This window comes from Anolis carolinensis, unplaced genomic scaffold (assembly GCF_035594765.1).
Source record: "Anolis carolinensis isolate JA03-04 unplaced genomic scaffold, rAnoCar3.1.pri scaffold_15, whole genome shotgun sequence".
NCBI lineage: Eukaryota > Metazoa > Chordata > Lepidosauria > Squamata > Dactyloidae > Anolis > Anolis carolinensis.
Genome location: NW_026943826.1, coordinates 5980250 through 6007804, shown reverse-complemented (window position 1 = coordinate 6007804; position 27555 = coordinate 5980250). Strand labels below are relative to the sequence as shown.

Below are 27555 nucleotides of genomic sequence, written 5' to 3'. Positions count from 1 at the left end.
TAAGGCACAGTTAGGCCTCACTTAGGCCTCTTCTTTGGGTAATCATTATACAAATTAAGCACCAAAACATCATGTTATACAACAAATTTGACAGAACAATAATAATAATAATAATAATAATAATAATAATAATAATAATAAAACTTTATTTATACCCCGCCACCATCTCCCCAACGGGGACTCGGGGCTGCTTACATGGGGCCATGCCCAAAACCATACAATATGACAAAATATAAAACAACATATCATAACACAATTTAACAATACAATAAATAATAACATACATTACAATCCAAAATTCAGAAAAAGCAATAAAAACCAGGGCAGGCCACATGAACACTAAATTAAAACAGAAAAAGTAGTTCCATGCGCAGTAATACTATGTAGTAATTACTGTATTTACAAATTTAGCACCAAAATATCACAATGAATTTAAAACACTGACTACAAAACATTTACTACTAAAAGGCAGACTGCGTTGGATAATCCAGCACATTGGATAAGCGAATGTTGGATAAGTGAAATTCTACTGTAATATATACTACCATACTTCGCCACAGCAACGCGTGGCCGGGCACAGCTAGTAAATTATAATAACTGTCTTATTTCTAATCACATAGGGGTGATTCGTGACTGATATCTAGACATTTAGAGGGCACCAGGTTGAGGGAAACAGTGTGATAGCAAAGGTCAAATAATGATTCTTATTTTCAAGAGAAACCCATCCCTTCAAGTATCTTGTTTTGCTTCCATCTTTCCAATTGAAAAGAAACCCAGATCTGGCAGATTCGACTCTTTGAATCAACATTACTGAAGGTTTAGCAAAGTTAAGAAGCTTAGTGTGTTGAGAGAAATTGAGTGCAGCAGCTTCTAAAAAGAAAGATTTAAGGAAAATAAAGCCAAGACTGCAATCCCTCAAGCATTCTAGGAGATTGCTATTCGACCGGCAGAACATCTCGATGAAAAGGACTTTTCTGTGTCTTTTAAAGCTCAGTGTCCAAGTGCTAAATTAAACTCAAGATCTTAAGACTCCAGCGCATTTGATGAAAATCATGAGCAAAACCACAGTGGATGCGTCCATCAGGAAAATAAAATCATAGGCTACAAGATGTCAGAACAATACACTTGTAGTCAGATCTTCAGAAAGACATTTCTAACATCATTCAAATAAATCTGATATCGGAAGACAAAACTGTGAGATTTAACACTTGTAACTATGTACAGTAGAGTCTCACTTATCCATCATAAACGGGCCGGCAGAACGTTGGATAAGCGAATATGTTGGATAATAAGGAGGGATTAAGGAAAAGCCTATTAAATGTCAGAACAATACACTTGTAGTCAGATCTTCAGAAAGACATTTCTAACATCATTCAAATGCATCTGATATCGGAAGACAAAACTGCGAGATTTAACACTTGTAGCTATGTACAGTAGAGTCTCACTTATCCAAGCTAAACGGGCCGGCAGAACGTTGGATAAGTGAATATGTTGGATAATAAGGAGGCATTAAGGAAAAGCCTATTAAACATCAAATTAGGTTATGATTTTACAAATTAAGCACCAAGACATCATGCTATACAACAAATTGGACAAAAAAAGTAGTTCAATACGCAGTAATGTTATGTTGTAATTACAGTAGAGTCTCACTTATCCAACACTCGCTTATCCAATGTTCTGGATTATGCAACGCATTTTTGTAGACAATGTTTTTAATACATCATGATATTTTGGTACTAAATTCATAAATACAGTAATTACTACATAGCATTACTGTGTATTGAACTACTTTTTCTGTCAAATTTGTTGTATAACATGATGTTTTGGTGCTTAATTTGTAAAATCATATCCTAATTTGATGTTTAATAGGCTTTTCCTTAATCCCTCCTTATTATCCAAGATATTCGCTTATCCAACGTTCTGCCAGCCCGTTTATGTTGGATAACTGAGACTCTACTGTACTGTATTTACGAATTTAGCACCAAAATGTCACGATATATTGAAAACATTTACAAAGATGCATTGGATAATCCAGAACGTTGGATAAGTGAGACTCTACTGTATTAACGTAGTTTTCATTCAAGTTGCAAGGATCCTTTGTTGTGTAAGGTATCTCGAGTTTCTATCAGAGAACCAAATACAGTAGAGTCTCACTTATCCAAGCCTCTGGATAATCCAAGCCATTTTTGTAGTCAATGTTTTCAATATATCATGATATTTTGGTGCTAAATTCGTAAATACAGTAATTCTCCTTGTCTCAGAATGGAAGAGTTCAAGGAGTAAGAGGAAAAGAAACACCTATTTTTAACCTCCCAACAAAGGATCCCCCCAGAAAGCAGCCAGGCTTTGAAGCTGCAAGGCCATTCAATGCTAATCAAGGTGGCAAATGACAACATTCAGACCTAAGTTCTTTCTCCCACAGATATATGAACACCACCTGCCTAGTTTCCAACACACTTCACAACATCTGAGAAAGCCTGGCATAGAAGTGGGCAAAACGTCAGGAGAGTGTGCTTCTGGAACATGGCAAGACAGCCCGAAAAACTCACAGCAACCCAAATATAGTATACTTTTGGCAACTGAACAACTGCTGAGAACATGTCTTGTTAGTTTCCAGGTGCTGTGTATTTCTTGGTCATGGTTTCTGATTGTTTTTGAACCATGCGGTCACTTTAACCAGGTTTCAGAGCTGATTTTGTTTTGCGTTGTATATGTATGTAAAGCATGAGCTGCCCAAGTCTATTTTGGGAAAGAAAGGCAGGATATAAATCCAATAAATAAAGAGTCTTCAATGGGGAAGGTGGCACTCCAACTTGCAACTCCTATGACAAGGGTGAAGTGAGGAGATTGTAACTATCAAGCCAATTGCATTGAGATCAAGGTTTCAGCATAGACCACTTCAGGAATCCATGAATCATAGAAAGAGTCAAGATGATCTCATGCAAAGGCAGACTTAAAACACCCCTTGTTTAAACAAAGCTGTTGGCCCAGAGCCTAAGAGGACTGCTACTACACTGCTGAGGATATCAAATCACTCTTGGCCAGACTTTATGCTCGTGGAGATCAGGAAACGGCTTCCAGGTGATCAGTTTATTTATTTCGGAATCCAGGTCACAAATGCCTGCCAGTGATGTGTGTGAGTAGGTGGATACCAACATACATACTGCAGACCTACTTGTCAAAGATGACTTACGCTCATCCAGGCGTCTGTGCGTGTGAAGCTATTTTAAAGCCTCAACTTGCCTTAACCTGTTTCCATTCTATAAAATTCAAAGGCAATGTGAGCTTCATGGGCAAAACGATTCGCACACGGCGGGGGGACGGCCTGTGGCAACAGGAAAACAGCAGAGAAATTTGAACTGCAGCAGTTACGAATAAGCTTTTCCCCATCCGACTCTCTGCTGAACTGCCTCCAGACAGAAGGTCTGCACCAGACAATGGCCTTGCATTTCTTGACACTGTCAGCCTCGTTCTCCAGCAACACAATGACACCTTCCAGCTCTCAAGAACCCCATCTGTTCTTTCCATGTTTCCTTCCCAATGGAGACCCAGTGCTCTCTCATCTCACGCATCTAGGAGACATCCCAACATCAAGAACTTAAGAGCAGGAGATTGTAGGTGGCAGGCCAAGGAGAGGACTACAGCCCTTGAAAAGTAGAATAACAATCCTAAAAAGGGAGGGAGAACCTTCAAAGTGTGGGCCAAGTGCAGCCCACGAAAACCACATGTCTGATTCAGGAGCGCAGAACTATGATCTTCTCCCTCCAAATCTTCTATATATATAAATGAGTGATGGCATCACGGCGACCCACAAAACAACAAAACTACAGGCCCCCCAACCTCGAAATTTGACAACACAACCCATCATCCATGCCACTAGGTTGATACAACAAAAAGAAAGGAAAAATGAAGTCCTAATTAGAGGGAGAGCAATAATTGTAACTACCACCAATTCCTCAATACTTTATTTCCCATACCACCATACTTCGCCACGGCAACACGTGGCCGGGCACAGCTAGTATTTTTATAATAATAATAATAATAATAATAATAATAATAATAATAATAATAATAACTTTATTTTTATACCCCGCCCATCTCCCCGAAGGGACTCGGGGCGGCTTACATGGCGCCTAGCCCGATAAAACAATCAATATCAGTAACATGACTATAAAACAATTATACCAGTAAAACATCAATAAAAACAATCATTAAAATCGGCAAAAGCATACAAAAAACATACAATATTAAAACAGGAGACTAATTCATAAAATCTATGAATAAATTCATAAAATTAAACTAGCCTGGGGACCCGGCGGTGCCCGGGTCATTTGATAAAGGCATTGCTTGCTTGTGTTCCAAGTGTAGTCTCAACCCAATGTCACCTGGGTTCAGTGGGTGCGGATGAACTACAGCTCCCATCTGCAAATCCCATCGTCCATGGTCCATCCCCCACCAAAGAATGCCAGGATGTAAAGTGAAGGTATTGCATGTCCCATCATCCATGGTCCATCACCCTCCAAACAACGGTAGGACGTATAGTAGGTCATGGGGACTCTATGTGTCAAGTGTAGTCTTGATCAGACATTGGTGGGAGTCGCAGTGCTCCCAGGAAGTGAGTAAAGGTATTGGAAGTCCCATCATCCATGGTCCATCCCCTTCCAAACAGCGGCAGGATGTAGAAGGGGTTATTGGTGCTCTGTGTGCCAAGTTTGGTGTTGATCAGACATTGGTGTGGGTCGCAGTGATCTCAGGAAGTTAGTGAAGGTACTGTAAGTCCCATCATCCATGGTACATTCTTCCCCCCACCACACCAGGGTGTAAAGTGGGCTACATTGCATCTTTGTTCCAAGTTTGGTCCAGTTGTGTCATTTGTGGGGGTCACAATGGTCTGTGGGAGGGGAATCACGTGAAGGTACTGCAAATCCCATAATCCTTGGTGTGTCTTACCCCAAACTGCAGCAGCGTGTAAACTGTGTAATATGTTTGCCAAATAGTCACCGTTGAATGTTTTTATGTTGAATGTTTTTATATTGTGGAATGATATTTTAAATCTCCACTCTGGTAGAGAGCGACTAATTAAGAAATAAAGTGAAGTGAAGTGAAGATATGGGCTATGTGTGCCAAGTTTGGTTTAATTATGTTATTCCTGGCAGTTGTAGTGGTGTCGGGAAGTGAGTGAAGGTACTGCAAGTCCCATCATCCTTGGTGTGTCCTCCGACAAACTGCAACAAGATGTAAAGGGGGTCATGGGAGCTCTGTCTGTGTGATGTCTCATGGGCCATGTAGTCCCGTTCCTAGTACTGTTGTGACAGATGAAGAGGAAAACTTGGGTTTCCCACCGTTTCTGCCAGATTTGGAGCCCTTGCAGCTGCAGGATGTTTGCCCACAAGAAGACAGCCAAACAAGCCTTGAGCCGAAATCTCCCCCATTTTCTCGCCGCCTTTATTATAATCAAGATAGACACGCTAGGGAGGCGACTCGCCGAAGCGCCAGGATAGCTGCCAGACAATTAGATGATTAAGTCTGTTTCCCTTGGGAAAGTTTAAGGAGTCCTGCATCTGGTCAGTATAGGTTTCGGTTCTTGTTCCCCAGAGAAAGTGTGCTTTGGCGGGAAAACAAGATCCTATATAGATGTTGGCCACAAAGGATTCCTTGCGGAGTCAATTCGTCAGCTCGTGGAGTGAGATCGTGTGTAGACTTCGTACTCCAGTTCCCAGCTCCTGAATCAAGTTCCCAGCCCTGCCTTGTTCCACGGATTCCTATGGACTCAGTTCTTGTTCCACGAATGCCTTGTTTCATGTTGGACCTTGCCAAGTCTCAAGTCTTGCTTTGCCTTGCGTTTTAAACCACGGACCTAGCTTCTCGGATTCCAGCCTTGTTTTCCTTTCCTTCGGATTTACCTTAAGCCTCAAAGACTATGGACAGTTCCCCACACTATTGCTTGCCAAATAGTGTGTGTTTCGGTGAAGTGGATTATAACTTTGGACTTTAATATCATATATTGGACATTGTTTTCCTGGACTATATTTGACCTTTCCTGAAAGGTCTACTTCTGAACTATATCCTACACTTGTTTTTATTGACTTTATATATTTCTTTAATAAAGATATTAGATAGATTCTGGCCTCTGCGTATGGTTATTGGTGCTCTGCAGCCTGGGTCCTGACAGTCTGCCAAGTTTGGTCCAGTTCCGTCACTCGAGGGCATGACAGTGATCTATGGGAGCTGAAGCGATTGAAAGTACTACAAATCCCATCACCCATGGTCCATTCTCCCCCAAACAGCACCAGGATGTAACATGTGTCATGGGGGATAAGTGTGTCGAGTTTGGTCCAGATCCGTCATACGTGGCAGTCGTAGTTGTCCATTTAAGTGGCGGCCAATCAGAAAGCTGCCACATACACAGATACACACATACCCACAAGCAAACATACATACAAACATTCACTTTTATTATATACTAGCTTGGGGCCCCGGCGGTGCCCGGGTCATTTGAGAAAGGCATTGTTTGGCTGTGTTCCAAGTTTAGTCTAGGTCCAGGGTCTGTGGGGTTCAGTGGGTGCAGGTGAACTATAACTCCCATATGAAAGTCCCATCATGGATGGTCCATGCCACTCCAAATAGCACCAGGATGTATAGTAGGTCATGGGGACTGTATGTGTCAAGTTTGGTCTTGATCAGACTTTGGTGGGGGTTGCAGTGGTCTCAGGAAGTGAGTGAAGATAATGCAGTTCCCATCATCCATGGTTCAAACTCTTCCAATTCACACCAGGATGTAGAGTGGGTCATGGGACTTCTGTGTGGCAAGTTTGGTACTGATTCATTGTTGGTGGGAGTCACAGTGCTGTAAGGAAGCCAGTGAAGGTATTGCAAGTCCATCATCCATGGTATATCCTCCCCCAAACTGCACCAGGGAGTAAAGGGGGTCATGAGGGTTCTGTCTGCCAAGTTTAGTTTAGTTATGTCACTGGTGGGCATCGCAGTGGCCTGTGGGAGTCGTAGCGATTGAAAGTACTACAAATCCCAACACCCATGGTCCATTGTCCCGCAAATGGCACCAGGGCGTAAAGTGCGTCATGGGGATTAAGTGTGCGAAGTTTGGTCCAGATCAGTCATTCCTGGTGGTCACAGTGGCCTGTGATAGTGGCTGCCAATCAGAAAGCTGCCACATACATACATACATACACTGCCCGCCGCATACAAACATTGACTTTTATTATATAGATAGACTAGTATATATATCCGGCGCTGTCTGAGTGTCACTGATACCATTGCCTGCCTCCTTTCTCCAGCTCTGAGAAGACTTACCTCGCAATGTCTCCCTGGCAACATGGGTCTCTTTCTTCCTCCCCTCCCCTTTCCTTTCTTCCCTCTCATACCGATGTCACCTTTCTTTCCCAAGGACTTCATAGAGGACCACGTTACCTAGCACAACACCCAATCCTTCACCTAGCAACAATCCATCCAGGGACATCTCAGAGGGTCGCTTCACCTAGCAACTACAAACACATATAGTGTTATGGTTGAGCCTTATGGCTCTGATACTGGGAGAAGTGGTCGTAAGACTCCTCGGGAGTCAGATACTCTCGAGGAGCGAGAAAGGAAGCGGCTGCGGGATTTATTTGCAGAACCATCTGACGAGGATTCCTTTGAGGGTTTTACTGAGAGAATGGAGGAAGAGATGGTTAGCTCAGAGGAGGATGACATGGAATGGACTCGTGTGAGGGAGGATTTGGGTGCCGCTGGCAATGATAGTATGGAAGGCGATTGGGGACCTTCAGGATTAGACCCGTGGACAAGCTGGAGGGATGGGACGGGATCCACAGCTGGGGATGCTGTGGGGCGTAGTCAAAGGTGTTTCAGTTCTGATGAGGAAAGTGATGAGGAAACGCCTGGAATTAGGGTAACAGCTGATAGCGATGAGGAGCTGTAAACTGGCATAAAATGGGGTTTGGAAGCAATGGCTAATTGCGTTGGGCAAGGTAATCTGGACGAACGCTTGGGCTCTGTGTGGGAAATTCCTGAAGACGGGTGTGATTCGTTTGCTGACTACGTAAGTTACCAAGGATACTGGGCATAGACGGCGGGAGGAACTGTGTGGGCTTTTGTTGTGCAACCTGTGCTTAATCTTAATAGCTTGGACCTCCGTCGTCTTCTTGACGGACGCCATCTGTTAATTCTGGACTGACTGACTGACTGACTACGGCCTCGGATTCTCCTTCCTGTGATTATCGTTGGACCTGGTGAACTACAAACGTCTGTACCTGCCTTACGACCTTCGGACCGGATTGGAACTTCGCTGACCGCTTCTGCCCTTGAAAGTTGCGTTTGTATCTGGAAATTGCTTGCTGTGTGGAGGAGTAACCTCTTAGTTACTCAAACATAGCTTTTGGCAGCAGAGAAGCATCTGCTGCCAGTTTTTTGTATTCCTTTGAACCTTTTGTTCACCAGCTTTTGTTTGTTTAAGTCCCAGGCTGAAGTAAGCTTTTTTGGTTTAACCCGGATTAAACTCCGGTTTAATCCGGTTTATCTTCTGAACGTTTTCCTTGTGTCTTTTTACTTTTAAGGCCAATGTTTGCCTAGCCCTTGTCTTTTACGGGCATTTTTGGTTTTGTAACTCCAATAAACTTTGTTATATCTTATCTTGTGGCGTTCTGTCCTTGACATATACATACTTGGACTTCATAGATGACTCATCTATACACATAATAAAAGTGAAAATACGTATGTATGTATGTATGTATGTATGACAAGCGCCTAACTCCACAAACAACAATAGCTCCCATCACTCAGGAGACACCTAGGACTCTCCCTCCAATGACATTGCAGGTTATAGTGAGCACCGTGAACATGTCCAAGAACCCAGCCAATGTCCTCTACAAATACCATTCTGCCCACCACCAAGGGAAGGCAATTTCATCCTAGATTTTCTGTTTTTCCTCCACCACAGACATCCCAGTGTTTCTGACTCTCTTCACTAGTGTGGAATTTGCATGACCCCGCCCACTGCCTCTCCCTTAACCCTTTCCTACTCTTTTCTATGGCACATAGCGGACAGAGGAATTCATCAGTAACTGAACATACTAAAGAGGGACTGGGATGTATAGTTCACCTGCAATCTAAAAACACTCTGAACTCCACCAACGATGGACCTGGAACTGACTTGGCACACAGAGCCCCAATGACCAGCAAAAAATATTGGAGATCTCTGAGAGAAATTCACCTTGATTTGGGGGAGTTGTAGTTCACTTACATCCAGAGAGCACTGTGAACCCAAATACTCATGGATCAGGACCAAACTTGGCACACAGAATGACTAACTCAATCTCCTGGAGGGGTTTGAGGAGACTCACTCACCATAGTGGGAGTTGTAGTTTACTCTGCAGTCAGAGATGACACTGAACCCCACCGATGATGCATCCAGAGCAAACTTTCCCAACATAACAAACTTTACGTGCTGATGGAGTTTCAGGGAGTTAAGCTGACATGATGTGAGTTGTAGCTCATCCACAAGCTTATGCATTTTATAAAATTAAAAAATTGATTTTTTTCAAGCTAGTTTGAAATAAGATTTAAAGGCACATTTTTCCTTAAATACTGAAAACCAGGAAGGATCAAAGACTAAGGAGTCTACCTAAATAATGTTCTTAATATTTTTGGTATATGACACCAAAAAAACTGGGAAAATGTTACAAGAAGACCAGCACAAGCTGCTGGAAATGCAAGCAGAGAGAAGGAACATATTTCCACATATGGTGGACATGTGAAAAGGTGAAAAAATTCTGGAAAACAATACATAAGGAGCTTCAGAAGATTCTAAAAATTGCTATACCATGGAAACCGGAAACATTTCTACTAGGAATACATGAAATAAAGATGGAAAAAAATACAGACAAATTGTTATTCTTACTGACCACAGCCGCAAAACTGTGTTATGCTAAGTTATGGAAAAATCAAGATATACCTGATAAAGAAACCTGGATTACAAAAATCTTAGAAATTAGAAATATGGATAGGCTTACCTTTCTCAAGACTAAGAATAAAGGAATGAAAATAAAGGAAACCAACTGGAAACAAGTTAATGAATATGTCATGTTAAAGAATAAAAAAATATTGATATGATAAGAACTATTCATAAAAACATAACTATGTACAAAAACAAAGGGGAAGAAAGAAGAAAGGGAGAAAAGAACAAGAATAGAGCAGAAAAATAGAAAAGGAAGATACCAGGAAGTCAAAACAACCAATCATTTTTCTATGCAACATCGTTTCTCTATCCTGATAATTTTAACCTTTGTTTATATCTCCATTTCTTCTTCGCCTATGCGCTATATTCTTCTCTATACTGCAATTAAGTAACTATAACAATAATAACAAAAAAATTAATTAATTTCTTCCAGAATACACAATTTAGTGTAGGTAATACACATAGTAAAATAGATACTCTAACTTGCAGTCTTAAATCTGTTCTATTTATGTCCCTTTTTTCATATCTATATATTAACCCTTCTTTTTCTCTTTTCTTTTTTCCTTTTTTCTTTTCCTTTTTCTTCTTTATTACGATTATATTATCTATATCTATATATATAATAAAAGTGAAATCGGAGTATGTATCAGCGTTTTGATTGGCCTGGCGGAATATGTGCTCGCGTTTTGATTGGCCGCCACTATCCCAGGCCACTGAGACCAACAGGAATGACGGATCTGCACCAAACTTGGCACACTTCATCCCCACGATGCACTTTATGACCTGCTGCCATTTGGGGGAGGATGGACCACAGATGATGGGATTTGCAGTACTTTCAAACACTTGAACTCCCACAGACTACTGCAATGCCCACCAATGATAGAAATGGACCAAACTTGGCACACAGAACTCCTGTCGACCCCTTTACATCCTGATGTATATTGGGGCAGGATGGACCAAGGATGATGGAATTTGCAGTACCTTCCCTCACTTCTTGAGACCACAGCAACTGCCACAAATCACACAATTGAACCAAACCAGGCACACATATCCCAAATGACACACTTCACATGCTGCAGCAGTTTGACGGAGGGTGGACCAAGGATTATGGGATTTGCAGTACATTCATCCAATTCACCTCCCACAAACCACTGTGATGCCCATGAATGACAAAACTGTATCAAACTTGACACGCAGGTGCAGGGTAGCCCACTTTACATCCTGGTGCAGTTTGGGGGAAGAGGGACCGTGGATGAGGGGACTTACAATATCTTCAGTCACTTCCTGGGACTACTGTGACCCCCACCAATGACTGATCAAGACCAAACTTGGCACATAGAGCCACCATGGCCCACTCTACATCTTGGTGAGATTTGAAAGAGCTTGGACCTTGGATGATGGGACTTGCAGTATATTCATTCACTTCCTGAGACCACTGTCACCCCCATCAATGTCTCATCAAGACCAAACTTCAAACAGAGAACACCCATGACTCACTCTACACCCAGGTGCAGTTTGGAGGATGATGGACCATGGACGATGGGACTTCCAATACCTTCACTCACTTCCTGAGAGCACCGCGACCCACACAAATGACTGATCAAGACCAAACATGGTACATGGAGCCCTCATGACCTACTCTACATACTGGCTCTGTTTGGAGGGGGATGGACACTGGACGATGGGACTTGCATATGGGAGTTGGAGCTCACCCGCACCCACTGAACCCAGATGACACTGGATATAGGCTACACTTGGAACACAGGCAAACAATGCCTTTCTCAAATGACCCGGGCATCGCCGGGTCTCCAAGCTAGTTATCTATATATATAAAAGGGTAATGAAATTTCGGCCTAGGACAAAACAACAAAACTGCACATCCCAGAAACACTAAACTTGGCAGCACAACCCCTCATCCATGCCTCTACGTTCATACAACAAAAAGAAAAGAAAAAGAAAGTCCTAATTAGAGGGAGAGGAATGATTGTTTTTATCCAATTGCTGCCAGTTAGAAGGCTAAGCTCCGCCTACTTGGTCTCCTAGCAACCCACTCAGCCCAAGGGACAGGCAGAGTTAGGCCTCACTTAGGCCTCTTCCACACTGCCTATAAAATACAGATTATCTGATTTTAACTGGATTATATGGCAGTGTAGACTCAAGGCCCTTCCACACAGCTATATAACCCATTTATAATGGACTTAATGTAAGGTAAAACCTTTACCCTTTACCTGAACTGCCACCAATTCCTCAAGACTTTATTTCCCATACCACCATACTTCACCACAGCAACGTGTGGCTGGGCAAAGCTAGTTACCATATAATGATATAGTACAATATAGTAATTTAATGCTTATATTGTGCTATGCTAGTAATATATTGTTTGTTCATTTGATTTGTAAGCTGCTCTGGGTGCCCTTCGGGGTGAGAAGAGCGGGATATAAATGTAGTAAATAAATAAATAGTTTGAAATAAGATTTAAAGGCACATTTTCCCTTAAATACTGAAAACCAGGAAGGATCAAAGACTAAGGAGTCTACCTAAATAACGTTCTTAATATTTTTTCCTAATTAATCTCTTTTTAAAGGAATTCAGTGAGTTACAAAAATGGTGACCAGACTCAAACAAGCTGAGAAGTTGACAAGCAGCCTTTAAATGCCTCACTCAACGTTGGCATGAGCAAATACAGACTTCACTGAGCAGAAGGGACTGAGTAGGAAGCAATGCCAAGTTCCATCCTAAGTGATTCACCCCAGCAAGTCCCAATTTACATAGGCTTGTCTGAGCTGCGTAATTCTGCTGCCGCTTCTTAGATTCCCACGTAACACTGAGTGATTCACCCCAAGTGTCCAGGCTTGGAAAGGGCAGGTTTTGTTAATGTGGGATTTGTGTATTAGTAGTGTTTAAATGAAATTTGTGTCTAGCATGTATTCCACCATCCAGGAAATGCTATAGTGTGTAAAGAGTTAATTTGGTAAGAAGCTGTATTGACCTTGGATATGTGGCTGGAGCCAGATAGTAGTGTCCAGACTACAAGTGTGTTTGTATATAGCTGATTGCATCAGATGAGTTCTGTTCTGCATGCTGAGAAGATCTGTGCTGTTTGCCTAGAGTGGAAGTCCTATGTCTATTGTCTGCAAGTCTGTTTGTCTTGTCAAGTAAAACTTTGTAAATACTTTTTAACATTGTCTCTGATCGTCCCTTCGTTCTGCGCTCAACTGACATCATTCATCTGCTGCTACGCTGTGCGCATTACTCTGACAATTGGTTATGGGCCCAGATCCCAGACCAGTCTGACCAGACTGGCCAGTGACCAGATGCCAGGACCTAGACTGGACCAGAGTTCTGGAGTTTGGAGTGGAGAGAAAGTTGGAGCTGCGAGTGTGACCAGAGATGAGACTGCTGTTTTGGTGAGCCTGCTTGAGTGTGAATCTGGTGTGTCTTCGGAAGAAGATTGATTCCATGGAGAAGCAGAGTCGCAGCGGGGCATGCTGAGGCCTGACTGATTGATGGCCAGAGGTGAGAACTTTGGAGCCATAAATCTCGAAGCTTGAGGGGGAGACTGCCAGACGCTGCTGAAAGTGTGGAACCATCAACGGCAGGGCTGTTAACTCGAGTGCGAGTCTCCGGAAGGTGAGAGGATGGCTGCCTTAAATTCATTTACGATGATGGACAAATTAAATGATCATAATTACAAAGAATGGTCGGTGTATATGCAGCATTTGCTGGTGAGAGAAGGGCTGCAGAAGACCATCTTAGGCACAGAAGCAGACAGAGAGAAAAATGAAAGAGGGCTGGCAAATCTGATCCTGAGTGTGATGCCAGATCAATTGGTGCATGTACAAAATCTCCAGACTGCCCAAGAAGTGTGGCTTGCTCTCAAGCGTGTTCACCAGAGAGAGAGTACACTGGGCAAGATGATCTGGGTGAAGAGACTGTACAGAACAAGACTGTCTGAAGGTGGAGATGTAAGACAGCATGTGAAGAACATGAAGGAATTGTTCCTGGAATACCAAGCCAGAGGTGTTCAAATAACCAAAGAGCAGCAGGCATACATCTTGATGTCTAGCCTGACTAATGACTGGGACCATTTGCTGTATTCACTGCAAGCCGAGCCATCTCAAGATCTGAGTTTGGATTTGGTGTGTGCTACGCTGCTACGCTGTGCGCATTACTTTGACAGGTTTGCCCAATAATGGGAGCCACAGGTTGCTTTTAAGGTGGTTCCGTTTCTTGTGACAAAACGAGATCAAGGTGTGTTTTCCAATACGTATGTGGCACATGTACTGCGAGTGCCTTCATGTCAGCAGTTTAATAGGGTTTTCTTTGGCAAGGAAGAGTCAGTGGTGAGTCATGATGAGAGATGTCATCGACATTACCTTTCCCACACTGCTGGCCTAGCATTATTAGAAGAGCACTTTCCCCACAATCCTCGAAAGGCCTGCCTTCATTCAGAAGCATATGATTGTATATTATCTATATATATAAAAGGGTGATGGCATCAGGGCAGCGGACAAAACAACAAAACTACAGGCCCCCCAACCTCGAAATTTGACAACACAACCCATCATTCACGGCTCTAGGTTGATACAACAAAAAGAAAAGAAAAATAAAGTCCTAATTACAGGGAGGGGAATAATAGTTTTTATCCAATTGCTGCCAGTTAGAAGGCTAAGCTCCACCCACTTGGTCTCCTACCAACCTACTCAGCCCAGGGGACAGGCACAGTTAGGCCTCACTTAGGCCTCTTCTACAGATTATCAGATTTTAAATGGATTATATGGCAGTGTAGAATCAAGGCCCTTCCACACAGCTATATAACCCATTTAGAATCTTATATTATCTGCTTTGAACTGGATTATCTTGACTCCACGCTGCCATATAATCCACTTCAGTGTGCATACTACACATAAAGACTACCATACAACAGACATTCAATACCACCACTACCTCAACAATTTCTCACCAACACCACCAGAAAATGCCATAGCAACGCGTGGCTGGGCACAGCTAGTTATTGCTATATTATCGAATATTATCAATGAATAATAATAATATTCGATAATATAATAGTAATATTCATAAAATTAATCATATAAGGATCAAAGAAACACAAAGGAAAATAATCTCAAAATGGTATAGAACCTCCCTACAATTAGCTCATATAATGGGAAGTACCTCGAACAAATGTTGGCATAAATGTGGGGAATAGGTTCATTCTCCCACATGTGGTGGGACTGTAGAAAAATTCAAATCTTTTATAGCAAAATAAGAAAAGAAATGGAAGAAATAATAGGGAAAGATTAATATGGGACAAAGTCAGATTTATGTCCCTCACAATAAAGGTAAGGGACAATAAAAATAATTGGACCGAGATTCTAAAATATATGACAGCCGCAATACAAGCCACAATAGCCCGAGGATGGAGGGATGAGACAAAATGGGACGTAGAAACTTGGTGGTCTTATATATCAGAATATATAATCAATGATTTCATTAATCAAAGGAAAAGAAAATATACAAATAGTCTAAAAGAACCTGACTGGTTCAGGAAATGGTCAGTCCTAATTAACAAAATAGATGGAGATGAAAGATACACCACCTTGAACCAGGCATTCCACACAGTTAAAATGATACAATGATAATACAGTAGAGTCTCACTTATCCAACATAAACGGGCCGGCAGAATGTTGGATAAGCGAATATGCTGGATAATAAGGAGAGATTAAGGAGAAGCCTATTAAACACCAAATTAGGTTATGATTTTACAAATTAAACACCAAAACATCATGTTAGACAACAAATTTGACTGAAAAAGTAGTTCAATATGCAGTAATGCTACATAGTAATTACTGTATTCACGAATTTAGCACCAAAATATCACGATGTTTTGAAATCATTGACTACAAAAATGTGTTGGATAATCCAGAACATTGGATAAGCGAATGTTGGATAAGTGAGACTCTACTGTATATATATATAGACAGAGATTGATTATTATTACCTTATATATAAAAGGGTAATGAAATTTCGGCCTAGGACAAAGCAACCAAACTACACATCCCAGAAACACTAAACTTGGCAGCACAACCCCTCATCCCTGCCTCTACGTTCATACAACAAAAAGCTCCAGCTACTCCAGAAAACGGCCAGGCTTTGAGACCGCAAGGCTATTCACTGCTATTTCACCTGGCCAACAAAGGATTCCCATAAGCCACAGCAACGCGTGGCCGGGGAAAGCTAGTATCATTCTATTATTCTATTATTCTTGTAGTATATTATTATATTATTACTATTATATTATTATTATATTATTCATCATTTATGACTACATTGAAACTAGAATAGAGAGAAATCAGCGTGGAAACTGCAAGACGTACCATAGATTGTTGTACATGGAAATAATGGTAGTAAATAGTTTTTAATTTATTAAATACAGTTATATATTACAATAATACATTTTTGTTATTTAAACTATACATATTGCAAAATTATGGTTTTTTTCTCGAAGTGACACGCCACCCAATTCATGTTAGGTGAATTTTGACACACCAAGCGCAAAAGGTTGCCCATCATTGGCATAGGAAGTAACTGAACACAGATCCAATGTCGTTGCTTTCTCCAACGCTAAACAGTGCAGCTTTATTTTTGAACACCAGCCCATCAAGCTACCTGTGTTTGCATCTTGGCGCTGGGCTCCCAGAGGATCTGCCTTCCTCCAAGAACCCGCAAGGCTCAGTTGCTATAGCAACAAGCCACGGCGGCAGCGCCACTTAGGTTGGCACTACCCTGAGATTGACCATATATGTGCCATTGTGCAAACAGGACAACCCAGTGCTCACCTTGTTTCCATTTTGCAAAAAAGACAAACCAGGTGTAATGAAGTACGAATTTTGGTTTACAGGTGTTATGTTTAATTGTGTGTTTATGTTTAAAAGGGTAAGTATTACAGTTATTGCCTCTCAGCACTCAGAGGCTGGTTGCCATGGAGAAGTAGGCGGAGCCAACTGCCGTTTAGTTGAAGAAGTGCAGAGTTTAAAAAAGAAAGTCAGTCTGTGCTCTGATGAGGCACAGGGAAGACTGATTCCAGGTTGATGGGATCAAGGAGACTCAATTGTTCACTTTGAGTCGGTTTTAAATAAGTTTGGTGACTTATTTAATGTAGTCTGTATCCTGGTAAGGCACAGAGAATCTGTGATAGTATATCACAAGGGTGACTGTGGTTTTAAGTCACTAGATAGTCCAAGTTTCAGACTTTGGGAACCAATCCCAGCTGGACTCACAGAGATCCATTGAAGTAACAGTTTAAAAGTAGCAGAGGAAGAAGTTTTAACTACTTTAAGTAAAGGAAGTGATACTTTAGAGTTGATTCATCTCATTCTATTATTGTAACTGTTAATAAGAATAACTCTAAGTGAGAAACATCATTGTAACCACTAAGCTCTGTGCCTGAATAAACTTGTTATTGTTCTTCCAACATCTAAGCCTCTGTTGCATATATTCTAAACCAAGTTATGCTACTCTTTAAAGTAAACATCTCCCTGCGTCTTTGGTGGCTGCATCTTTCCAAATTGGTATTAGTCATTCATAGTCCGTTACAAATTGGTGGCAGTCGATATTAGTATCTTTACAATTGGTGGCAGCGGTGGGATAAAAAAGATTCCTCCCTGCCTGAAAGAACCTCAGTCGTTATAAACTCTTTACAAAATTGGTGGCAGCGGTGGGATAAAAAGATTCCCCACTGCCTGAAGGAGCCTTAGACGTAGGCTTGCTCAGTCGTACATTGCACAAGCCTTTGGGTTTCTCTAAGAAGCAGAGACCCTCCAGAGCAGTGGTTTTGGCTCCTCCTGTAACAGGCAGAGCTCAGCAATACAGATCAAAACCAACGTGGGCCCACATTCCCCCAGGCCTGTACTTAATACAGATTAATGCCTCTGCGCTTTAGATCTTTTACTCTTCCACGCTCTTGTCGAAGCACAAACCTTGGAGTCTGGTTTCAAACTATTGCTTGCTTTAGGGAAGCAGAGGGCTCATTATCTTTCACCACCCCATCCTTCAGACCACGGCAATGTTTCCAGATCGTCCAACAAAGCGTTCTGGAGCTTTCCAGCTTTCACCCAAGTTTGCAAAATAACTAGTTATTTAAACTATACATATTCTGAAATTATGTTTTTCTCTCTCGAAGTGACACACCACCTAAGTCATGCTAGGTTTTTTGGTGAATTTTGACACACCAAGCGCAAAAGCTTGCCCATCATTGCCTTAAATCAAGAAAAAGCTTCCTAAGATCTACAGAGATACTCACAGAAACACCTCAGCAAGTGAGAGTCCAAAAGTGGCAGGTTAAAACCAGCAACCTCAATCCATGGCTGATATTAGATGAGAAACTCCCTGCTGAGCAAACAGAAGACTGGGCAACTTGGAAGGCACTGAACAAGACTACATTCTGGCAGCATGAGATGCAGAGCCAAACTTAAGAAATGGGGCCACAAAGTGGTGTATGGAGAAGAGCAAACCAAAAACCACTGACTACAATGCAACCTGAGCCCTGCCACATGCACAATGGAGGACCTTCTCACATTGACACCAGAGGCAAGGAAATCTAGTATAATGCCAAGTTTTAAACTTTGCTTCTGATATAAATATCTATCTAAGCACCTCGAATAAAATATAGTACGATGACCACCCCACAGACGAGAGGGGTTTTTGGTCTACCTGATTTACAACTTTACCACGATGCGTGTGCATTGGAATGGTTAATTGATTGGGTTAAATTGGAAAATAAAAAAATACTGACAATTGAAGGATTTAACTTGCGATGGGGATGGCATGGGTATCTATGCTATGATAAAGTGAAAATAGACAAAAATTTTGGAAATCACTTTGTGAGGTCATCTTTGATCAAAACATGGACAAAATACGAAAGATATTTATATGAGAAAACACCACTTTGGCTTTCTTCTCTAGAAGCAAATCAACGAAGACTACTCGGATGGAATAATTGGCCGACATATAAAGAAATTATTAAAAAAACAAATCTAGCACCAGGAAACGTAGGTATTAAAGAATTAGAGGAAATCCAAAAAAGTCATAAGAATATATCCTGGTTTCAATATCACCAAATAAAAGAAAGTTATAACAGAGATAAAGGAATTGGTTTTAATTTGTGCAATAATTTTTGGGACAATTTACTTCAGAGAAATAAGAAATTGATAACAATTTTATATAATAAATTAATAGAATGGAACACAGAATCTGAAATAATTAAGGATTCAATGATAAAATGGTCCAGGAATATAGGTAGATCTATAACTATGGATGAATGGGAAAATATTTGGAATAAAAAAATAAAATATTGTTACTCAACTGATTTGAAAGAAAATTGGCTAAAAACCATTCACAGATGGTATTTAACCCCTAAAAAATTGGGATTAATGTATAAAAATAGAGATAATAAATGTTGGCGCTGCAGGGAACAAATAGGATCATATTTCCATATATGGTGGAACTGTAAAAATATCAAAAATTATTGGAAATCAATTCATTTAGAATGTAAGAAAATCTTAAAAATCAACTTGGAATGTAAACCTGAATATTACCTGTTAGGGCTATATGAAATACAAAATCAGGATAAATTAGACTCTTTAAAAGAAAAAGAAAATGAGATAGAAATTTTCACATATGCAGTAACTGCTGCAAGATTGGTATTAGCTAAAAATTGGAAGAACCCCGTGAGTCCCACAATAACAATGTGGTTGGAAAAATTATTGGATATTAAAAATATGGATAAATTAACTTCTTTGATAAAAAGAAACACAGGGAAAGCAATGAAACAAACGGACTGGTCTGATCTGGAAGTTTATTTACAGGAAGAATTGAAAGGATAACGAAATAAAAGAACGCGGAAGGAAGAAAGAAGAGTGGAAGTCCATCTCCCCCAACCCCCCTCACACTTTAGATAGGGACTCAACCCGGGAGTCGTTCTTAGACCCCCATCCCCATTTTTTCCCTTGCTTTCCCTTTTTCCCCCCTAATCCAGAACCTTACCCCGATTCACACGAGTTATCCCCTCACACCCTTAAATCCATGTTAGGGCCATTCCCTTCCCTATTTCCTACCCCTCCCATTCCCATTTACCCTGATCCTCCCTCCCTACTTTCCCCTTTAGATAGATTGATGCAATAATGGAAAAAAAGCTTTAATAAAGATTATTATTTAAAATATATATCTATCTAAGCTATTGGGACTAAAGTATTTCAGACCTGAAATTAGACCTGATCGCCAGCCGTCAACATATATCTCTCCTTTGTCTGTATGTGTCAAAATATTTAAATGACTCCATAGCAATAAATCAGAACTCCAGGCGTAGGCAGAATACACATGGGAGAAGAGAACAGCAGAACGGCACACAAAGCCTTAACAGAGAAGTAAAGAGCTGCTTGACTCAACAGCATTAGTCAGATATATCTCTTGAGTGAGTAATAATACTTTACATTGATCTCTGCTGCCAGCCACAGATTTAAGGTACTATTTCAAATACCTTTTAACCATTTGTGCAGGGTGTTTGAATATACAGTAGAGTCTCACTTATCCAGCACTCACTTATCCGTTCTGGATTATCCAAGCCATTTTTGTAGTCCATGTTTTCAATATATCGTGATATTTTGGTGCTAAATTTGTAAATACAGTAATTACAACATAACATTACTGCGTATTGAACTACAGTAGAGTCTCGCTTATCCAAGCCTCTGGATTATCCAAGCCATTTTTGTAGTCCATGTTTTCAATATATCGTGATATTTTGGTGCTAAATTCGTAAATACAGTAATTACAACATAACATTACTGCGTATTGAACTACAGTAGAGTCTCACTTATCCAAGCCTCGCTTATCCAAGCCTCTGGATTATCCAAGCCGTTTTTGTAGTCAATGTTTTCAATATATCATGATATTTTGGTGCTAAATTCATAAATACAGTAATTACTACATAGCATTAACGTGTAATGAAGTACTTTTTCTGTGAAATTTGTTGTATAACATGATGTTTTGGTGCTTCATTTGTAAAATCATAACCTATTTTGATGTTTAATAGGCTTTTCCTTAATCTCTCCTTATTATCCAACATATCCACTTATCCAACGTTCTGCTGGCCCGTTTACGTTGGATAAGCGAGACTCTACTGTAAATATGATAAAACTGAATATATACATCATGTTTCCGTATCATCCCTAAAATTTACCCCGATCAGCCCCACAGACGTATTGCTTTGCTTAAAAACAGAGCTGTTTTATATGTTACTAGCTTTGCCCGGCCACGCGTTGATGTGGCTTATGCTTTCAGAGTGTTGCTCTTTATTTACTGTCCTGATTTTAGAGATTATATTGCTCTGTATTATTATATCACAGTAATTATTACATATTATATTCATAATATTATACATATAATATTATGAATATTATATGTATACTAGCTTTGCCTGGCCACGCGTTGCTGTGGCTTATGCTTTCAGAGTGTTGCTCTTTATTTACTGTCCTGATTTTAGAGATTATATTATTCTGTATTATTATATCACAGTAATCTATATATATAAAAGAGTGATGGCATCAGGGCAGCGGACAAAACAACAAAACTAAAGGCCCCCCAACCTCGAAATTTGACAACACAACCCATCATTCACGGCTCTAGGTTGATACAACAAAAAGAAAAGAAAAATAAATTCCTAATTAGAGGGAAAGGAATAATAGTTTTTATCCAGTTGCTGCCAATTAGAAGGCTAAGCTCCGCCCACTTGGTCTCCTAGCAAACCTACTCAGCCCAGGGGACAGGCACAGTTAGGCCTCACTTAGGCCTCTTCCACAGATTATCAGATTTTAACTGGATTAAATGGCAGTGTAGACTCAAGGCCTTTCCACATATATATAACCCATTTAGAATCTTATATTATCTGCTTTGAACTGGATTATCTTGACTCCACACTGCCATATAATCCACTTCAGTGTGCGTGCTAAACATAAAGACAACCATACAACAGACATTCAATACCACCACTACCTCAACAATTTCTCACCAACACCACCAGACAACGCCACAGCAACGTGTGGCCGGGCACAGCTATTTATTACATATTTCTAATCTTATATTATCTGCTTAGAACTGGATTATATGAAGCCCCTTCTTCACAGTTGTATAAAATGCACACTGAAGTGGATTATATGGCAGTGTGGAGTCCAGATAATCCAGTTCAAAGCAGATAATATAAGATTCTAAATGGGTTATATAGCTGTGTGGAAGGGCCTTGAGTCTACACTGCCATATAATCCAGTTCAAATCTGATAATCTGTATTTTATAGGCAGTGTGAAAAAGGCCTAACTCTGCCTGTCCCCTGGGCTGAGTGGGTTGCTAAGAAACCAAGTGGGCAGAGATTAGCCTTCTAACTGGCAGCAACTGGATAAAAACAATTATTCCTCTCCCTCTAATTAGGACTTTATCTTTCTTTTCTTTTTGTTGTATGAACGTAGAGGCATGGATGAGGGATTGTGCTGCCAAGTTTAGTGTTTCTGGGGTGTGTAGTTTTGTTGTTTTGTCCTAGGCCGAAATTTCATTACCCTTTTATATATATAGATTTTTGGGTCTTGTATATTTGGAACACAGATAACTAAGATACACAAAGTATTATGTTATTGTTATTTTTGAAACATCAATTGTGTGGATAGGTGCAACTCTACTGTATTTTATTTCAACATCTCCCAAAACATCTGGAACATACTCAATAGGAAGACACTGCCATCTAGCGGATAATGCTTTCATTCTGATTCGAAATTTCAATTTGGCCATTTAGGTCACTCCTCTTCTAACTCAAAGATTAAAACCTCTTGCAAGATACAAAAAAAACCCCTATTTTCTCTCTCGTTTCTCTTTCTAAACAGTAAATAAGATAGGGTTGCTGTGAATTTTCCGGGTTCTATTGCCATGTTCCAGAAGCATTCTCCCCTGACATGGCCATAAAAAAGGTAAAGGTTTCCCCTGACGTTAAGTCCAGTCATGTCTGACTCTGGGGGTTGGTCCTCATCTCCATTTCTAAGCCAAAGAGCCGGCATTGTCCGTAGACACCTCCAAGATCATGTGGCCAGCATGACTGCATGGAGCGCTGTTACCTTCCCGCCGGAGCGGTACCTATTGATCTACTCACATTGGTTGGCAGAAGCTGGAGCTAACAGCGGGCGCTCACTTCGCTCCTGGGATTTGAACCTGTGACCTTTCAGTCTGCAAGTTCAGCAGCTCAGTGCTTTAACACACTTTGCCACCCAGAAAACTCACAGCAACCCAGTGATTCCGATCATGAAAGCCTTCAACAACACAGTTAATAATATAGATATTTTTTATTTTTACAGGCACAGAAGCGCAAGTCCCTACGACTGAAGAGTTTTAAACTACACAAGTAATGCCTGGAGGGTTTCCAAGGCAAGAGAAAAAGGTGAGAGTCATTTTTCTTGGATATTCCAAAGCCTGGAAGCACGGCAGTGAAAAACCCTCTACCACGTTTCCTTAGAATCACAGAATTGAAGAGTTGGAAGAGACCTTGTGGGTCCTCATGTCCAACCCCCTGTGTGTGTATATATATACATATATATATACAATATATTTACAATAATAAATAATAATTATAACATATTGTATATACATATAATATTCATAAAATTATATTGTAATACGATATAATACTAATAATACGATATAATATTAATTATATATTATACTAGCTGTGCCCGGCCACGCGTTGCTGTGGCAAAGTATGGTGTTATGGGAAAGAAAGTATTGAGGAATTGGTGGTAGTTAAGGTAAAGGGTAAAGGTTTTCTCCTGACATTAAGTCCAGTTGTGTCCGACTGCACACTGAAGTGGATTATATGGTAGTTTGGAGTCCAGATAATCCAGTTCAAAGCAGATAATATAAGATTCTAAATGGGTTATATAGCTGTGTGGAAGGGCCTTGAGTCTACACTGCCATATAATCCAGTTCAAATCTGATAATCTGTATTTTATAGGCAGTGTGAAAGAGGCCTAAGTTAGGCCTAACTCTGCCTGTCCCCTTGGCTGAGTGGGTTGCTAGGAGACTAAGTGGGCGGAGCTTAGCCTTCTAACTGGCAGCAATTGGATAAAAACAATTATCCCTCTCCCTCTAATTAGGACTTTATTTTTCTTTTCTTTTTGTTGTATGAACGTAGAGGCATGGATAACGGGTTGTGTTGCCAGGTTTAGTGTTTCTGGGATGTGTAGTTTTGTTGTTTTGTCCTAGGCCGAAATTTCATTAACCTTTTATATACAGTAGAGTTCCGGTCAACCGACTTCCGGTTAACCAACACTCCGTATTATCCGACGTCCCAGGCCCCTTGGGAGGCGCTCATGAACGTTGCTAGGTAGCTTGCTATCTACCTAGCAACGTGCACAGGCACCTCCCAAGAGGCAGGGCGGCGAGCAGAGAAGCACCCGTGCGCGTTGCTAGGTAGATAGCAAGCTACCTAGCAACGCGCACAGGTGCTTCGCTAAGCCAAATGCTCGCTGCTCTGCCCCTTGGGAGGCGCCTGTGCGCGTTGCTAGGTAGATAGCAAGCTACCTAGCAACGCGCACAGGCACTTCCCAAGGGGCGAAGTGGTGAGCACTTGGCTTAGGAAGCACCCCTGAGCGTTGTTAGGTAGCTTGTTATCTACCTAGCAACGCGCACGGGCGCTTTCCAAGAGGCGGAGCAGAAGCGCTCCTGCATGTTGCTAGGTAGCTTGCGATCTACCTAGCAACGTGCACGGGACACTTCCTTCAACCGGCTTGCTGGATAATAGGGCCTCTCTATTATCCGTCAGATCCAGTTATTCGACATTCGGCCCGCCCGTTTATGTCAAATAACCGGAACTCTACTGTATATAGATTTTACATGTAATATTACTAATAATATTACAATATATTGATACAGTACAATATAGTAATTTATTACCAGTATTGTACTATGCTAATAATATAATATTGTATGTAAATTTAATTTGTAAGCCGCTCTGAGTCCCCTTCGGTGTGAGAAGGGTGGCATATAAATGTAGCAAATAAATAAATATAGAAATGGATCCCAAGCAAGTTATTTGCACCAACAGGAACCCTTCCGCCCTCCCTTCCCCTCCCTACTCACCCTGATCAATAGAATGCTGAGGGAGTTGGCTAAGTTGGCTATTCACTACCCCTGCGTACGTCCGTAAAAACTCTTCCTCACTGGTGGTTAACTGGAAAAAAAGGACAAAGCAGAGTAAATCCACAAAAATATGGTAGAAAGTCAAACAGGGTCTGTGTCTTGTTGCAATTTACATTACTCTCCTTTGCTATCACTAGTCAAACAAACAAAGCCCTGGGACGCAACATCTTCTCTTTCACGACAACTGCACAGGTCTCTCATCAGATGATCCCTGGGGAAAATAGCCAAATAACAGACACAGTAGCAGATTGATGTTGCTGATTAACCTAGCTGTGCTGGTATATATATTCTAGCTGGGCCAGAGTGACAATATAATAATACAATAATATATACGGTATATACTCGAAGATAAGCCGAGTTTTTCAGTCCTTATTTATGAGCTGAAAAAGCCTCCCTCGGCTTATAATCGGGTCAAGGCCGGCAACAGAGCCTGCAGGCTATTGCTGCAATATGTGATATATTTCTCTCTTCTCCTCCCTTATCAGTGTGTTTTCTTTTGCAAAGCCTCCCTCGCTCTTAATCAAGGGAATGTTTTGAAAAGAGAAAGACACCCTTGCAAGTCAGGAAGAAGAAAAATATATATTCATTAATCTTATGGAAGCATTTTCCCCTGAAATATTTATTAAATTCTCCTACAGATATATAGGCATTAACCCCTTGCAAGCTTTTGCCATCTCTATGTACCTTTATATGTGTATCTATCTATCTGTGATGTCTCAGGACCCTCGAGTCATGACCCCGCAGCCATTATGGATCAGACTGAAGAGGATATGGAGTTTGTGCCAACTCAGCAAGATTCTGCTCCTTTCCAGATGTTCTCTGTTGACAGTTTGAGCCCAAAGCTAATTAAGAAAGCCCTTGAAACAGAGCCTGGTTCCCCGGAAAGTGCTCCTTTCGATAGGAGGTTGTTTCTGAAAACATTTCGCTCTGAGAAGGAGAATCGGAGAAGAAGCGCGAGATTAGCGGAGAGAGAGGACGCTAATTAAACCGATTCCCTTGAGAGTTTCCAGGGAGGGTTGCATCTGGCAAGTTGTTGACTTCAGTCCGTTTCCCTTGGGAAAAAGTGTTCAGGCACCTGGTTTGAGGGGAGATTTGAAGTCCCATAAAAGTTCTGCGCACAGGCTAGCCAGTGCGGTGTCAACGTGTCAGTGGGGAAATTAACATCGTCTCTAGTTCCTGCAGCGTGCTACTCTCGAGTAGATCGGGCGTTGCGTCTCGTCTCCCTGCCAAGTCTGGACTGCAATTCAGTTCCACCACGACCAACTTTGCCTTGCCTTGCCTTGCCTTGCTATCTCAGCCTTGGACATTGAACCTGGAAATCTTTGAAAGACCTTGCTTTATTCCCCACTCAAACTGCTTGGAAGTTTGTGTGTGTTTCGGTTATTGGATTTAAAACTTTGAACTCTAATACTGGACATCTAACTTTACATTATTGGACTATATTTGACTTTTCCTAAAAGGACTATTGCTGGACTATATACTCTGCTTATTTTTGTTTGACTCTTTTATTGCTATAAAATTGCTCTTTTATTTACTAAAGATATTAGATTGTTTATTGGCCTCTGTGTCTGGTTTCCAGTGCTCACGCAGCCTAGAGGCGTCACACTATCTATCTATTAATGTTATATATGAATTTCCCCTCATATGTGTTGTCGAAGGCTTTCATGGCCGGGATCACAGGGTTGTTGTATGTCTTTCGGGCTGTGTGGCCATGTTCCAGAAGCATTCTCTCCTGACGTTTCGCCCACATCTATGGCAGGCATCCTCACAACCTCTGAGGATGCCTGCCATAGATGTGGGCGAAACGTCAGGAGAGAATGCTTCTGGAACATGGCCACACAGCCCGAAAGACATACAACAACCCTGTTCCCCTCATATGTTTGCAGGTCTTTGCAAATCCTTTATACATATAGATCCATGTATCTGTGTATCTGTAGCCATACATATACATTATTTTTATATATGAATTTACCCTCTTATGTTTGCAAGTCTCTGTAAATATCTATATAAAGAGAGATGTCTGGATAGATATGAATATATTCTTACCTACCTATGTTACAGGAGGGATACGTTCATAAATCAGAAGGCAGCTAGTTCTCTTAGTAATAGCCCGAACGTGACTCTTCTGTCCCAGAAAATTTTATATTATTAAAATGTCAGCCCGCTTGCCTGCCATACTTACATTTGACCCCATCTTCCTAAGCATAAGTAGGACTCTCACTTTCTGTTGTATATACATCTCCTCCGGACTCTTCCCGGGGACGCCCTCACGGTTCATTCCCTTCTTTCCAGTTCCTGAGACGTCTAAAGATTTGACACACAAAAGCAAAACAAAGAGATATCAACAGTGAAAGCC

General features: G+C 41.1%; 1 protein-coding gene and 1 long non-coding RNA gene across 3 annotated transcripts in view; one reads left to right on the top strand and one right to left on the bottom strand.

The window, feature by feature from the left end:
• Window positions 1–26824, top strand: part of LOC134294532 (uncharacterized) — a 56311-nt gene extending 29487 nt beyond the window's left edge. Inside the window, exons 3-4 of the long non-coding RNA XR_010001397.1 lie at window positions 23360–23442; window positions 25920–26824. This is a non-coding gene — a long non-coding RNA (uncharacterized LOC134294532). The remainder of the gene's footprint in view (window positions 1–23359; window positions 23443–25919) is intronic.
• Window positions 1–27555, bottom strand: part of ctnnbip1 (catenin beta interacting protein 1) — a 67737-nt gene that overhangs the window by 14772 nt on the left and 25410 nt on the right. For both annotated transcript variants that reach the window (XM_062966007.1, XM_062966008.1), the window contains 2 exons: window positions 27382–27503; window positions 25140–25230 (listed from right to left, as the gene is read on the bottom strand). In XM_062966007.1, coding sequence (XP_062822077.1) covers window positions 25140–25230; window positions 27382–27477 — 187 coding nt within the window. In that variant the 5' untranslated portion in view covers window positions 27478–27503. The remainder of the gene's footprint in view (window positions 1–25139; window positions 25231–27381; window positions 27504–27555) is intronic.